Genomic DNA, 16,818 nt, shown 5'->3' with positions numbered 1-16,818 from the left:
GGCGATAGAGAGGCGCATTATCATTCATTCCTAATCTGCTGAGACAGTGAGGGCTGCTGTCCTAGAGATGATGAGTGATGTACAGTATCATTCTATGAAGATGTAAAACCACATGTTTTATTTTACAGGCTACTGTTTGTAAAGCAAGGCTTGGTAGAGGAAGAAATGTGTCTGTGTTGCCCAAAACAAGTATATAGTAGTTGTAGTTTGAAGTGAGCTACTGTAGGGCAACTTATTTTTCTTATGATGACTCTCTCTCTCTCACACACACATGATAATATAGTGTGCTCAGCCTTCCCAGCACGATGCTATATTTGGTCCCTCTGGAGGTGTGAGTGAGAATGTGTGGAGCGGAGATACGATTGATTGACGCACATCTGATACGATCAATAAATAGATATGAAAGCAGTGTGTGTGTGTTTGTGTGTTTTCCGTTCTACTGTACTTTGCTTTCCCCTGCTACTTGGCCAAGGAAACCAATGACTTTGAGGGGCATAGAGTCATTAAAACTTGCTCCTAACAACTGATACTGGATCAGATATGTCTGCATTCCACTAATAATGAAGGTTATGGTTCAGGATAGGGCAACTTCTATTTTGCTCCTATTTCAACTGCCCTTAGATCAGATCCAACCCCAGGCAATGTCCCTCTTATCAATACAGATGCTGTGATTATGAAATGTGCTGAGAACGGCTGTGGAGTCACACAGTTCCACTCTCTGAATAGAACAGCTGAAAACTGAAAAGAACAGCTCTTCTTCCACCCACAGAGTTCTCTGCCCCCATCATGCTTCTCTGATCAAAGGAGAATTACAGTGCACCACGATCTGCAAAATGCATGAAACACAATCAATACCGTATGCCACACAAAGCGGTGTCAAAGAAGAGAACTATGAAATTGGCTATCTGCTGTTACAATACAGATAATGCTCTGATGTCTTCTTATGTATCTACTGCATCTAAAATAGACCAATTCCCACAGAGCCTGTGTGATTTAATCTACTGCGAGTCTTCAGTCATGTTGAAGCGGTAAAATATGAAAGACAATGATTTATTTACAACTCCCAAGTCTGGGCCTGAGGTTCAACACAAATCTAATTCCCAAACCGGGAACAGCTGGACGTTCAGAATAAATCCAGTGATATTGATTCCGCAGCAAACCAAATCTGGTTCTTTCAAGGTTCCCAGGACTTTTCATTGGGTTGTGGGAATGGGGATGGACATTACAAAAGAAAGACCTTAAAATAAAAACATTAATGAGTTTAGTGCCAGGCATATTTCTCTGGTCATGTGGTTAGGGAGAAATCCTGGCCCTATTTCTCGTGTTCACAGTATTTCATTTATACATTTTATTTAGCAGACGCTGTAATTCAGAACAATTTACAGAAGAAATTATGGTTAAGTGCCTTGCTCAAGGGCACAATGACAGATTTTTGCAAATAGTCAGCTCTGGGATTGAAACAAACAACCTTTCGGTTACTGGCCTAACGCTCGTAACCGTTAGGCTAACTGCCGGCCATTTCAGTTCTTGGGAACATTCCTTTGTTGTTTCCTTACCTCGGCAGACATTCCCGTTATCTGTCTCGAACCCAGCTTTGCAGGTGCAGCTCCCGATAGGAACCATCCACTCCCCATCTCCATTGCAGTACAGCTTTATTGGCACGTCCACCTCCTCCGAATTCGGGATGCAGATCCCTCTAGCGATGACCAGGGAGGTGCTCTCCGCCCCCGTCATGGTCTCAGGGAAGATGGCAAAGTTCTGCACCACACTGGGGCACTTCTTATAAAACACTCTGACTGAGAGTAGCGACATACAGGCACCATAGTCCTGAAATGCCAGGTAGAACCCATTCTTCGACAGCGGGCCAAAGCTCCGAACCTCTGTGTTGACCTTCATCAATCGTCCGCCGAAGTCCACCTGGGAGAAGCTCTCATCGGCCGCGATGGTGTCCACCTTTAGGTAAGGGGCTTCCATCCAGAAGGCCGTTCCTTTAGTGGCGATAACCGAGTCCGTCTCGTAGTAGTAGAGATTGAAGGTCTCCTTACAGGAGCCGGGGACGTTGGGGATGGAGCTGCAGTCACGCACGGTGAAGCGCATCTCCACGTAGATCCTCTGAGCTCCACGTCGGTCGATGAAGGTGGTGAGGAGCCAGTTGTTCTGGCTGGGCTCGAACACGTTGCACACCTGGTAGGTCCGGATGGTGTTGAGGTTCTCGTCGTAGCCGCTCACCTCCTCCCACTGTGAGACAGAGTAGAGACCAGAGACATGGGTATTTGGTTAGAAATATACAGTATCTTGAAATTGTCACAAACACAGTAACCAATAGTGTTTGACACTGCAATGCCAAGAGAGAATGATGCTCAGCTAGTATCAACTCAAATGTTTGTTAACACATTTCTTAAACAATATTTGATATTTAAATTCAGTTTCCTGCCTTGCAAAAAGTATGAAAAAGTAGTATGAAGTTTATATTGAGCAAGTAAACTATCAGGGCATTTGAAGTAGCTGACTAGAAATTAACTTTGAATTTAGAAGACAAACTTGTAGCAAGGATATGCCAACTGACTTCCTGAAATGACAGTTCCCTGTCTACCAGTGGTTATCTCTAAAACAGCATTAGATAGAGAGATACAACGATAGCACACATACAGTTTAGGAATCTGGTTTCTAAAGATTTATATACATATATTTTTTTAACTATCCTTACCATCTGTGTTCACAAACTGGTGTCAGGGGCATGAACACATAACTTCCTGAAATGACAGTTCCCCATCTACCAACACATACAGTACAGTATGAGTACAGGTAATACTTCTTAGTTACAGTAATGGTCAGTAACAGAATGGAGTGATTGACTCATACTACACCGGCTCCGACGGATGTGTCAGGGCTTGCAAACCACTACAGACTACATTGGGAAGCACAGCCACGTGCTGCCCAGTGATACGAGCCTACGAGCTAAATTACTTTCTATGCTCTCTTCAAGGCAAGCAACACTGAAACATGCATGAGAGCATCAGCTGTTCCAGGCGACTGTGTGATCACGCTCTCCGTAGCCGATGTGAGTAAGACCTTTAAACAGGTCAACATTCACAAGGCCGCAGGGCCAGACGGATTACCAGGACGTGTACGCCGAGCATGCGCTGACCAACTGGCAAGTATCTTCACTGACATTTTCAACATGTCCCTGACTGAGTCTGTAATACCAACATATTTCAAGCAGACCACCATAGTCCCTGTGCCCAAAAACACTAAGGTAACATGCCTAAATTACTACCGACCCGTAGCACTCACTTCTGTAGCCATGAAGTGCTTTGAAAGGCTGGTCATGGCTCACAACAACACCAATTTCCCAGAAACCCTAGACCCACCTCAATTTGCATACCGCCCCAACAGATCCACAGATGATGCAATCTCTATTGCACGCCACACTGCCCTTTCACACCTGGATAAAAGGAACACCTATGTGAGAATGGTGTTCATTGACTACAGCTCAGCGTTCAACACCATAGTGCCCTCAAAGATCCTGGACTTCCTGACGGGCCTTCCCCAGGTGGTAAGGGTATGTAACAACACATCTGCCACGCTGATCCTCAACACGGAGGCTCCTCAGGGGTGCGTGCTCAGTCCCCTCCTGTACTCCCTGTTCACTCATGACTGCATGGCCAGGGACGACTCCAACACCATCATTAAGTTTGCCGACGACACATCAGTGGTAGGCCTAATCACCGACAACGATGATACAGCCTATAGGGAGGAGGTCAGAGACCTGGCCGTGTGGTGCAAGGATAACAACCTCTCCCTCAACGTGATCAAGACAAAGGAGATGATTGTGGACTACAGGAAAAGGAGTATACCGAGCACGCCCCCATTCTCATCGACGGGGCTGTAGTGGAGCAGGTTGAGAGCTTCAAATTCCTTGGTGTCCACATCACCAACAAACTATCACACCAAGACAATCGTGAAGAGGGCACAACAAAGCATATTCCCCCTCAGGAGACTGAAAAGATTTGGCATAGGTCCTCAGATCCTCAAAAAGTTCTACAGTTGCACCATCGAGAGCATCCTGACTGGTTGTCACTGCCTGGTATTGTCAAAGACTCCAGCCACCCTAGTCATAGACTGTTCTCTCTGTACCGGAGCGCCAAGTCTAGGTCCAAAAGGCTTCAGAACAGCTTCTACCCCCAAGCCATAAGACTCCTGAACAGCTAATGAAATGGCTACCCAGACTATTTGCATTGTCCCCCCTCCCCCTCTTTTACGCTGCTGCCACTCTCTGTTTAATATCTATACATAGTCACTTTAACTCTACCTACATGTACATATTACCTCAATTACCTCAACTAACCGGTGCCCCCGCATATTGACTCTGTACTGGTACCCCTGTATATTGCTTTGCTACTGTTACTGCTGCTCTTTAATTATTTGTTATTTTTATTTACATTTTTTAATTAACACTTATTTTTCTTAAAAATGCATTGTTGGTTAAGGGCTTGTAATTAAGCATTTCACTGTAAGGTCTACACCTGTTGTATTCGGCGCGTGTGACAAAGAGAATTTGATTTGAATATTTTACAGATCTCAGTTCTGATCATTGAAAATGCACCGATGATCAGAACAAAGAAATTGAAGAGACTTAAAGATACGTTGAAGAAACAAAAAGAGGAAGGTTAATATCCAGGTCTGCTCACTCCATACCACCAACCACAGCCACATTCTTGCATTGTCTGCCTGGTATGGCATGTCCATTGCTGGTTAGTCACCTTTAAAAGGTTCCACACAAACGATACAGCTTCATACTAGAACATATTCTGTAGCAGACTGAATTATAATAGTAATCGAGACAGTGGTAGACAATGGAGATGTCGGAGGACATTTATGCCAACATGGACATTAATCTAGAGAATACGTTTTGTAATAAAGGGGCAGCAAATAGAGATGAGGATTTCTATGAAGATATCATCAACTCCCACGAGGAATATGCCACCTCAAAGACAACACCAGGAGCTATCCCCTCAGGTTCGGAGAGCTCAGGGTTGAGATCCTTCAGAGCTGCTGCAGTGTGTCTGGGGCTGCTGTGTGTTCTTCTACTGGCTGTGTTAATTGGTCTGGGTTTCTATCACAATAAAGTTGTTGTTGGGTTTGAAGATTATAAAGCTTCCAAAACGAACCTGACGATAGAGAAAGAAGAGTTACAGACCAGTTACATCACCCTGGCTAAAGAGAGAGATGAGTTACAGACCAGCAACAAGAAACTGACGACAGAGAGAGACCAGCTACAGATCAACTACAATGCCATGAAAGGTGAAAGAGACGGGGCACTGAGCAACTACAACAACTGCCTTAGCAATTTTAGACAAGGTGGATGTCCTTGTTATTTCCCACACATACAGTACGACAGATCCAAACTTTCAGATCCACAGCTGATTAATGACCTTGCTTCAGAAACCAAAAGCCTATAACAAAAGAGAGTATACTAAGAGGTCCAGGAACTGCTTCTCTAATATAAATCCTAGATCACACGTGTAGGTGATGTCATGGTGATGTTAGCTAGCTGAGCTCATGCGCATAAATGCATAATCAGGTTTAAAAGTCGTGTCGCGCCGGACTGCACCTCCCATTGACTTCCCAAATCGCTGGTCTGTTTGGTCTGCTTCATAGGCATCCAGGAGAAGAATTTGTTGTGCTTTTTTCACTTGCTTGTTTTTTGTTAATTTGTTGTTGCAATCTGATTTAATTATCTTGACTATTGATTGATGTGTCTTGTCAATTGTTGTCTTTGTCGCATAATGAAAAATGTCAATAAATATGTTAGACATGAAACATTTACACAAATCTGATTGTAAAGCCCTATGTCACATCTAGAGTATTACTAAAGGTATGACTAGTACTCAACAGACTAAACATACTTCCTGAAATGACAGTTCCCTGTATACCAGTGGCTATGTCTAAAACAGCTACAGATAGAGAGGGAAAATGATAACACACACATAGGAATCTGGTTGCTGTCTTATTTTCACACCTAATCAGCAGCCAATCACATACATCTTTTTGGTATGTCTATGTGTGGCATGCTCATTGGTGGTAAGGCACCTATAAAACGTTCCGTACACACGACACAGCATTCATACTAGAACATATTGTCACGTTGGCATAATGGATTCGGGAGACAGACGCAGGAATGCCTAATAGGGTTCCTTATTTAGCCCAAATTACGGCACGGGGATGAAGACCAAACAAACACGTAACATAAACACAGGGTTGAAACCCAAAACAAAAGAGCGAGGAGTTCCTCGAATAAATACACAAATGCACAATGATTATCACACTAGACGAGACCCATAATCAACTGCGCAATCCACAATGGCACGAAAGCCCAAACACGCAGGACAGGTACTCACACGCACCAACGGACATTGTAACAATAATCGACAGCACCATGGTGAACAAAGGGCACATATATACAAATACAATCAGTGGGAATAGGGGCCAGGTGTGCGCAATGAAAGTTCCAGAGGGATCCGTGACACATATTCTGTAGCAGATAGTAGCATTTGAGACAGTTGTAGATCATGGAGAAGTCAGAGGACAAATGTGCAAACATAGACCAGGCAAGCAAAGATGAGAATATCTATGAAGATGCCATATTCTCTCAAGACTCAAGAGATAAGACTAAGGAGGATGCCACTTCTAAGGGGTAGAACAGGTGCTACCCCTCAAGTATTGATAACTCAGGAAGGAGACCCTCCAGAGCTGATGCAGTGTGTCTGGGGCTGCTGTGTGTTCTCCTACTGGATGAGATCGTAGGCCTAGGTCTTCACCACAGAACGTCGTCAGTGGGTTTGAGGATTGTAAAGCCAGCAACCTGACTAAAGGAAGCGAAGTCACAGCAAACTGGCTAAGATGAAAGACCAGTTACAGACCATGGAGAGAGACCAGCTACAAACTGGCTACAACACCATGACCATGGAGAGAGACCAGCTACAAACTGGCTACAACACCATGACCATGGAGAGAGACCAGCTACAAACTGGCTACAACACCATGACCATGGAGAGAGACCAGCTTCAGACCGGCTACAACAACCTGGCTGAAGAGAGAGACCTGAAGAGAGAGAGAGACTAGCTTCAGAAGATATTTTCTGCCTTAAAACAAACTGGGCCTGAAGGCTGGACTCTGTTTGTTTCAGTCTAGTTGGTATTACATCTCTTCTGAGGTCAAATCCTCGTATGAGAGCAGATAAGACTGCATTGAGAAAGAAGCAGATCTGATGATCATAAACAGCAAAGCAGACATTTCTCACTAAGTTGAAACAGAGGGTCTGGATTGGCCTGACTGACAAAGACAGCGAGAGGACCTGGAAATGGGTGGACGTTACCCCACTGACCACAGCCTACTGGTCGGGAAAACAACCTGATAATGGCGGTGGGGATCGAGCAAACGGGGAGGAGGATTGTGCTGAGCACTCTCCTGAGTTGATTGATATGAAATGACTTTTCATGTGCCGCTCATCGTAACAGTGTTATATTAATGCATGTGTATGTAGCAGATGTGGTCCCTGAATTACGCTTGCAGGATGACTTGTTGATATGAGCAAGTAAATCATTAAGACATTTGATAAGAAGCTTCAAAGAAATATGCAGAAATGTAAAGACTGTTCCTTTCTATTTGTGTTCACAAACTTGTCACACCCTGATCTGTTTCACCTGTCTTGTGATTGTCTCCATCCCCACCAGGTGTCTCCCATTACTTCATGTACTATCCACCTCTTGTGTCTGCATCTGGGTCTTAGCCTGAGCCATGATACAACTGGTGGTTAGGTGGGCGCCGACTTCTTGAAAGTCAGTTTTCTGTCTACCAGTGGTTATGTCTAACACAGCATCAGATAAAGATACAGCAATGTATTACTGTCACCTCAGGACATCCTGATGCCTGGGAGGGCTTTTCTTCAGACTTAGCAAGTATTTGGAGAGATATTGTGCAAAATGTGAGAAATACCCAGTGGGGAACAGTCAGGGCCCTCTACACCCTCAGATAGAAAATCTGTATATATTTTTATATATTGTAATTTTGTTTTCATTGATTTAATCATTTTTGTCTTAATTGTAATGATCTTCCTATTGAATTTCTTCAGTTTGTGTTGGAAAAAGAAGGGTTAACATCCAAGAGAGAAAAATAGCCAATCAGAATTTGTCTTTGGTAGTTTCTTGGTAGAAATAATCTATCTGGGCTCAACACTCATTGGCTAGGCCCTCAGGCTTTGAATAGAAGGCACCAGCCAATGCCATTGACATTGACTTCCATTAGAGCAGCATTTTGGAATGACAGTAGAATCAACCAATCACAAATTGTCTTGTAATATGTTGGACAATTGTATGATGCCTCAAGGCCCTCTAGAGGGCCTAAGTATTCGTCCCTAATTCAGAGCCAATAGCGAGCCTTATCTTGTTTTCTCACGCTTGAGCCTAGCTAGCTGGCCAGCTTTTTGTAGTGAGTGTATGTAACAATGGCGATGGCAACTGCAGAGAGAGTAATCGAGAACGATGTGGTGGCTAAATTGTTAGCATCGCCCTTTTCAAGACTAACTTTTAATGAAAAGTCAATCTTGTACAGACCAGGAGACCAACTCCTGCACTGCCTGATTTGGCTCAACAAGGAAAGAGTTTTCAAAGACATTTTCAAGTTAATAATTATGAGCGCTATCCGTGGATAACCAGATGTGAGCTGACAAAAAAAGCTTTACTGTTAAAATTGCCTACTCTTCGGCACCGATAATAGCTCAACCTGGATAGCTGGTTTAAAAAATGTAGCCTGTTTGACAAAGTCAGCACTTTGACACCAACAGTCAACTTCACACCTGTGAGCTACAGTGAGTTTAAAAACATTTGGGGAAACAAGAGTAAAGCTTCTTCTTAAAGAGCAGCGGAGCAATGAGACACTTGCTCACAATGATGAAGTCAGGCACAACAGAGAGATTCTAAAGCGCCTTATTCATATGGTTGTGTTTTTAGGCAAGCAAGATTTAGCATTCAGAGGACATGATGAGGGTAAAGAATCAGCTAACAAGGGAAACTACTTGGAAATACTGGATTTCTTGACTGAGTATGACAGCACGTTAAACTGCCATTTGGCTATGGCTACCGTGTTCACAGGCATTTCCAGCTAAATCCAAAAGGACCTGATACACGCGGTCGCGAATGTAATGACAGATGTCATGAAGGAGGAATTGAAGAAAACCCCCTTTGTAACAATCATGGTTGACGAGACGACAGACATCAGCAATGTGGCCCAAAAGTCTTATGTGTTGCGTTACACTACCGATGGTGGTGTGAAGGAAAGGTTTTTCAAATTTGAGAATGTAACTGAGGATAAACGGGCAGAAGCGGTTGCTGCCCGAATAATAAGCTTTTTGGAGGAGTGTGAATGCACGGCCAAAGTTGTGGCACAGTGTTACGATGGGGCCACAGTCATGGCCTCTGGTATAAACGGAGTACAAGCCAAGGAGAAAGAAAGGTCTGTTCATTCATTTCTATGCGCACACTCTTACTCTGGTGATGTCACAAGGTGCTGGTAAATTAAAAGAACGCAATATCTTGGTGGCCTAGCAGCGTTTTTCTCAAGATCTGTCAAACGAGCAAAACTACTGGATGAAATATGCCAGCGAAGACTACCCAGAGTGGCGCCAACACGACGGAACCTCTCCTCACGCTTAGTTAACACTGTGTATGAAAAAAATGCAGAACTCATTGAACTATTTGAATACATAGTGGACCATCATGATGACTCTGATGAAGACACCAATCACAGCGCAGATGGATGCACCTGACAAACTTTGAGTTCTGCTTCCGGCTATCCGCGTTCTACTCCATATTTGCATACTCTGACGTGCTGTTTGGAATATTGCAGAACAGGGAGTTTGACATGCAGTTCTGCTTGTCCAGGGTGGACGACCTCTGCAACACCACAGAGAGGGAAAAAGGAAAATTCGATTCCATTTACGAGGACACTATGAGTGAGACCGGAGTTCCAAGGGGGAGCAGGACACATATGCAAGGAGACGTTTGAAGACATAAGGAGACATATGTGGGCAGCACCAACAGCTACACAGTGCAGTCATTGACAACATTATCACTCAGCTAAGAAACAGATTCAATGACCATGAAAGGCTCATGTTCCTTGCCCTCCTTGACCCCCAAAATTTCCCAATATATAGGGAAACGCCAAGCTTTCCAAACGCTGCATTCTCAAGTCTCGAGCAAAGCTATGGCCCTGATTTTGATTCGCCGCGGCTTAAAACAGAACTCCCCATTATGTACTTAATGTCTGACTTCGAGGGTAAGGGAAACAATGTCACTAGTTGTGTGGTGGAATTTATTCCGCCACTATCTGAGTGACTGTTTGTTTTGGAAAATGTTTCTTTGAAATGACGGAACCGTATTTTCTTCTAATGTGGTTCCTCCTATCGATATTTGCCACCGTTGTGTACGTGTGCTGCTTCTGTGAGCCACAGCCGAGGCATGGCTTAGGACCGACTGACTCTGACATCAAATAATTGCATCTCCTACATAGGTTTGCAAAAGAAAGGTCTCAAGTCATGCTCTGTATACACAGGCATCCACGTTTTTTATCTATATGTATGACATCAGATCTTTTTCCACAGCTGAGGGCCTAGCTCCAATAGTCACGGTTCTCCACTGGAAATACAGTTGAAGTTGGAAGTTTACATACAATTACGTTGGAGTCATAAAAACTTGTTTTTCAACCACTCCACACATTTCTTGTTAACAAACTATAGATTCGGCAAGTCGGTTAGGACATCTACTTAGTGCATGACACAAGTAATTTTTCCAACAATTGTTTAAAGACAAATTATTTCACTTATAATTCACTGTATCACAATTCCAGTGGGTCAGACGTTTACATACACCAAGTTGACTGTGCCTTTAAACAGCTTGGAAAATTCCAGAAAATGATGTCACGGCTATAGAAGCTTCTGCTAATTGACATCATTTGAGTCAACTGTATTAGTGGCCATCACAAAGCCCTGACCTCAATCCTATAGAAAATTGGTGTACCTGTGGATGTATTTCAAGGCCTACCTTCAAAAACCGTGCTTCTTTGCTTGACATCATGGGATAATCAAAAGAAATCAGCCAAGACCTCAGAAAAATAATTGTAGACCTCCACAAGTCTGGTTCATCCTTGGGAGCAATTTCCAAACGCCTGAAGGTACCACGTTCATCTGTACAAACAATAGTATGCAAGTATAAACACCATGGGACCACGCGGCTGTCATACCGCTCAGGAAGGAGCCGCGTTCTGTCTCCTAGAGATGAATGTACTTTGGTGCGAAAAGTGCAAATCAATCCCAGAACAACAGCAAAGGACCTTGTGAAGATGCTGGTGGAAACAGGTACAAAAGTATCTATATCCACAGTAAAATGAGTCCTATATCGATATAACCTGAAAGGCCGCTCAGCAAGGAAGAAGCCACTGCTCCAAAACCACCATAAAAAAGCCAGACTACGGTTTGCAACTGCACATGGGGACAAAGATCGCACTTTTTGGAGAAATGTCCTCTAATCTGATGAAACAAAAATAGAACTGTTTAGCCATAATGACCATCGTTATGTTTGGAGGAAAAAGGGGGAAGCTTGCAAGCCAAAGAACACCATCCCAACCATGAAGCACGGGGGTGGCAACATCATGTTTGCTGCAGGAGGGACTGGTGCACTTCACAAAATAGATTGCATCATGAGGTAGGAAAATTATGTGGATATATTGAAGCAACATCTCAAGACATCAGTCAGGAAGTTAAAGCTTGGTCACAAATGGGTCTTCCAAATGGACAATGACCCCAATCATACTTCCAAAGTTGTGGCCAAATGGCTTAAGGACAACAAAGTCAAGGTATTAGAGTGGCCATCACAAAGCCCTGACCTCAATCCTATAGAAAATTTGTGGGCAGAACTGAAAAAGCGTGTGCGAGCAAGGAGGCCTACAAACCTGACTCAGTTACACCAGCTCTGTCAGGAGGAATGTGCCAAAATTCTTATTGTGGGAAGCTTGTGGAAGGCTACCCAAAACGTTTGACCCAAGTTTAACAATTTAAAGGCAATGCTACCAAATACTAATTGAGTGTATGTAAACTTCTGACCCACTGGGAATGTGATGAAAGAAATAAAAGCTGAAATAAATCATTCTCTCTACTATTATTCTGACATTTCACTAAGACAGGGAATTTTTAATGGAATTAAATGTCAGGAATTGTGTTTAAATGGAGTTGAAATGTATTTGGCTAAGGTGTATGTAAACTTCCGACTTCAACTGTACCTATAACCACATCAGATGGTGTTGAAATGTTAGCTTACATCACCCCATGTTCATGTGTATTGCTATCGTGCATGTATTGGATCTTACTCAGTCTCTGTGGGATTTATCTTGTATAGATTTATTACGTTAATTTAACTTCACCTGATTAATTTACTTAATTAATTTCGATTAATTTAGACTATAGATTGATGTATCCTTTATATTAGTGTATTTGTTGCATGATGAAAAATGTGACTAACAATGTCATGAAATAATAACACATCTGCGGCTCGTTTTAAATTTGAACTTGTTAAAGCCAGCGGACTTCTATTTTCAAACCCTAGCACCAGGATTGGTAATTTACCTGTTTTATATGAGCTCAGTTGTGCTAAGGTGGGAGGGGTGGCAATATCTGAGGTGTCCTTACAAACATGTGCCAAAGTGCCAATTTCAATTTGCACTGGTGGGGATATTTAAGACCAACCAAAAGCTGGTTTTAATGGTAGAAATGGTTGGTTTTGGCAACGGAAGCGCAGCCTATCCAGCTGTGACGTATATGCATATGGACCAAGAGCGCTGTGCTTTTTGTGCCCGTAATCCTCATATTTTAAAATGTAAAAAACATGTTTTTTGTCTTCCCATTTCATTTAATGTTTCATTTAATGTTGTGGTCCTGTCTGGCTCAGTTGGTAGAGCATGGCGCTTGCAACGCCAGGGTTGTGGGTTCAATTCCCACGGGGGGACCAGGGTTCAATTCCCACGGGGGGACCAGGATGAATATGTATGAACTTTCCAATTTGTAAGTCGCTCTGGATAAGAGCGTCTGCTAAATGACTTAAATGTTAAAAACCAAGCATAGCCTTCCCTCCTTTTAATATTTTGTCATGCCCAATGTATTCGCCAAGTAGTCAAGACTATAGAGTTTGTCTAGATAGACCGCTTTGGAATAAATATTTGTTTCTCTCTTTTTTTAGTAGGTGGTAGATCAGCTTTTATATTGCAGATAGTTTGTGGCTTCTATCAATGTAATTGTCTGCATCATTTCCAAATCCCCCATATATATTTTTTTGTAAATATAGATTTTATTTTAGATATATAAAATATGTATATTTTATATATTTTCCTTCTTTATTATGTTCCCCTACCCTACCACCCCTCCCCTAATTTGAGTAAACAAATGTACAAAAATACTCCAGCTTATATACACTACACACTACATACATTTCATGGACAGTATATTTGACATTAGCTATCGTTTGTTTGTTTTTTGTCCCAGCCTTCAGCTACCCTTGAAATAAATCTTCATCATCTAAACTTTAGCAAAATATCACATTTTGCAGCAGCAAAACAGTGAGCGGACATCCCCTGTTTATCTATGTAAGATATGACATTGTTTTAGCCAGCTCCTGTTATTATTTTGGATGTCCGTAAAAAACACTCCATGCAGGCTACTGTATATGCCCATCATTGAAAGAGAGATTACATAATTCCAGTGACACACGTATTTCGAAAGATGTTGTTCTCTATTTCGTTTGATTACAAAACAAGTCCTTTGTAGGCTACCCTTACCCTACTATAATGACAGCTGTTTCAACAGCAATGCATCTGGTGTCTTCCTTATCCTTATACTGGTCTAGTCGTGAGGCTTTGGCATTATTCACAAATCACATAGGCCTACCTGCAGCGCTATTCCATTCTGCTTTTATCCATCCCCATTTCCAAAGAGCGCCTTTCATCCGATTACCAAAGACTCGCTCCTCCATACATAAACTATTAGACATTTTCAGTATAACGCCATATCAACAGTAGGCCTAGGTTATATCTGGGTTATTTAGAACGTGCCTCACACATACAATACAATTTATGGGAGCCTATCATTTTTTAATTTGAGAAGAAATTTGATGCGTAAAGGCCTATACTTGTTGAAGCCAATTACAACAATCTTGACTGTCAACAATTTTTTTACTATTGCTATGACTCGTTACTGTAGCCTATGTTATTTCATAAACTGTAGTATCAATCCACAATGGACTACGACAAGAATATCCTGTGGCCCAGCTGAATTGGAGTTGATGACAACGCAAAGACCATCAATAACCTACAGAACATGAGACAAACAGTATTAAGCCATGGAACGCCTTGATTGGCCAGTGGGTGGCCAAGCCCTCGTTACAGCTATTGTACACCTTGTTCATTCATCAAAATCCAACCCGTTTGAGCCACCGGCAGCTATTGCTATTATTGTTGCATCCCCGGTTAAAGGAAGCGGGTTCTTTTTAGTTATTGTAAAGAGAAACTCCACAATCATTAACATCAAGAATAGGTTAATTTCCAACGTGACCACGGATACAACAAAGCCGGTTCCAAGCTGAGTCCATCTGCACCAGCTCAAAAGGAACACAATTGAATACCTTGGCCAACAACCAATGAGGGCCTGCCAATAAAACTATGCGCATCCAATCAGATACATATTTCCCATATCACGCATTGAACACATGCATAACACTTTAACCAGGTGTGTATAATAACATGCTGTTTATCTCTCAAACACTACAACTCCTCCCATGTAATGTCAACTATTTTTGAGAACCTTATTTTACCTTTGACATTGTCTTTTTTGTTATACAGCTCCTGATTACATAACCCATTTACAGCGTTTTAACATTTCCTTTTACAGGTAACAGGATTCTTCAAAACAAGTTGTTACACATTTCTTAGTTCACATCTCTGAGGCACAGTGATCGCATTGTCCATATCAACGTCATCAACATCATATTCCCAAGATCCTCCTACATAAAGAGAACCATCTCCCTCTGCAAGGGCATCACCTTGTCTCCTTGGCTTGATGTTCAACATCTGATTCACATGTCTTTTCACAGAGTTAACCTCAACATTAACCATGTATGTGACAGGACCCAGAACCTTAGTTTTCACACCATTCAACCACTTTTCTCCTCCCCTGTAATTCTTTACCAATACCTCTTGATCAACAGAGAAGGATCTGACATTCTGTGGTTTGTCACTGTTGACTTGTGACCCCTCAACAGTTTTAGCTGAAGTAGTACTCTGCATGTGTACAATTTCTGGCCATCTAGCATAAGAGTAGATGAACTGTTTACATTAGATACAGGTAAAGACATTACTAATCCGTACTATGTGTATGTAAGAGTAGATGAACTGTTTACATTAGATACAGGTAAAGACATTACTAAACCGTACTATGTGTATGTAAGAGTAGATTAACTGTTTACATTAGATACAGGTAAAGACATTACTAAACCATACTATGTGTATGTAAGTGTAGATGAACTGTTTACATTAGATACAGGTAAAGACATTACTAAACCGTACTATGTGTATGTAAGAGTAGATGAACTGTTTACATTAGATACAGGTAAAGACATTACTAAACCGTACTATGTGTATGTAAGAGTAGATGAACTGTTTACATTAGATACAGGTAAAGACATTACTAAACCGTACTATGTGTATGTAAGGGTAGATGAACTGTTTACATTAGATACATGTAAAGACATTACTAAACCATAATATGTGTATATAAGAGTAGATGAACTGTTTACATTAGATACAGGTAAAGACATTACTAAACCGTACTATGTGTATGTAAGGGTAGAGGATGTGAGACTCAAAATGGAAGTTGATACAGGTGCAGCAGTTTCTGTGATGTCAGAGTGGCTGTACAACCAAAGGTTCAAAAGGCTAAATTGAGCCCTGCAAGCTGTGTTAGAAACATACAGTAAACCATTACTAGTTCTAAGAAGGAAAATCTCAGTCAAGGTCAAGTGTAATGGGAGCACTACAATTTTAGACTTGCTGGTGGTCAAAGGAAATGGTCCTGCCCTGCTGGGTAGAGACTGGATCAGTCAGTTGAAGCTACACTGGTCATGTGTATACAGAGGGTTTGTGTGAAAAATATTCCTCTGTGTTTCAGCCAGAGCTGGGAATGCTAAAAGGTATCACATCCAAGATATATGTAACTAAGGGGGCTGAACGTAAGTTCTGCAAGCCTCGCCCAGTGCCATATGCACTTAGAGAAGCTGTTGAATAACAGCTAGTTACGTTGGAGTCAGAAGGGGTCCTTACTCCAGTTAACTACAGTCAATGGGCTGCTCCAATGGTGTGTATACCAAAAACAGATAATAATGTAAGAATGTGTGGAGATTACAAGGTAATTTTCAATCGGTGGCTGGAAGTAGATCAGTATCCGTTACCAAAAACGCAGGACTTGTTCACAAAGCTGACAATGGGTGAGAAGTTCACAAGGCTGGGTTTGTCAGAGGCATACCAGCCAGAACAACTAGAGGAGAGGTCTAAACACTATCTCACCATGAATACTCATAAGGGCTTGTTTAAGGTCAACAGGCTTCCTTATGGTGTTGCCTTTGCGCCAGCTAAGGTATAGATGGGGTAATCTGATATCTTGATGATATACTAATCACAGGGCGTGACACAGAAGAGCACATGAGAAATATGGAAGAAGTGATA

At 42.1% G+C, this 16,818-nt stretch overlaps 1 protein-coding gene across 1 annotated transcript in view; it reads right to left on the bottom strand.

The window, feature by feature from the left end:
- Window positions 1–16,818, bottom strand: part of LOC120019860 (ephrin type-B receptor 1-like) — a 120,681-nt gene that overhangs the window by 41,496 nt on the left and 62,367 nt on the right. Inside the window, exon 3 of the mRNA XM_038963273.1 lies at window positions 1,510–2,238. Coding sequence (XP_038819201.1) covers window positions 1,510–2,238 — 729 coding nt within the window. The remainder of the gene's footprint in view (window positions 1–1,509; window positions 2,239–16,818) is intronic.

This window comes from Salvelinus namaycush, chromosome 25 (genome assembly GCF_016432855.1).
Source record: "Salvelinus namaycush isolate Seneca chromosome 25, SaNama_1.0, whole genome shotgun sequence".
Taxonomy (NCBI): domain Eukaryota; kingdom Metazoa; phylum Chordata; class Actinopteri; order Salmoniformes; family Salmonidae; genus Salvelinus; species Salvelinus namaycush.
Note: the sequence above shows the minus strand (reverse complement) of the source record. Positions and strands in the feature narration are given on the sequence as shown.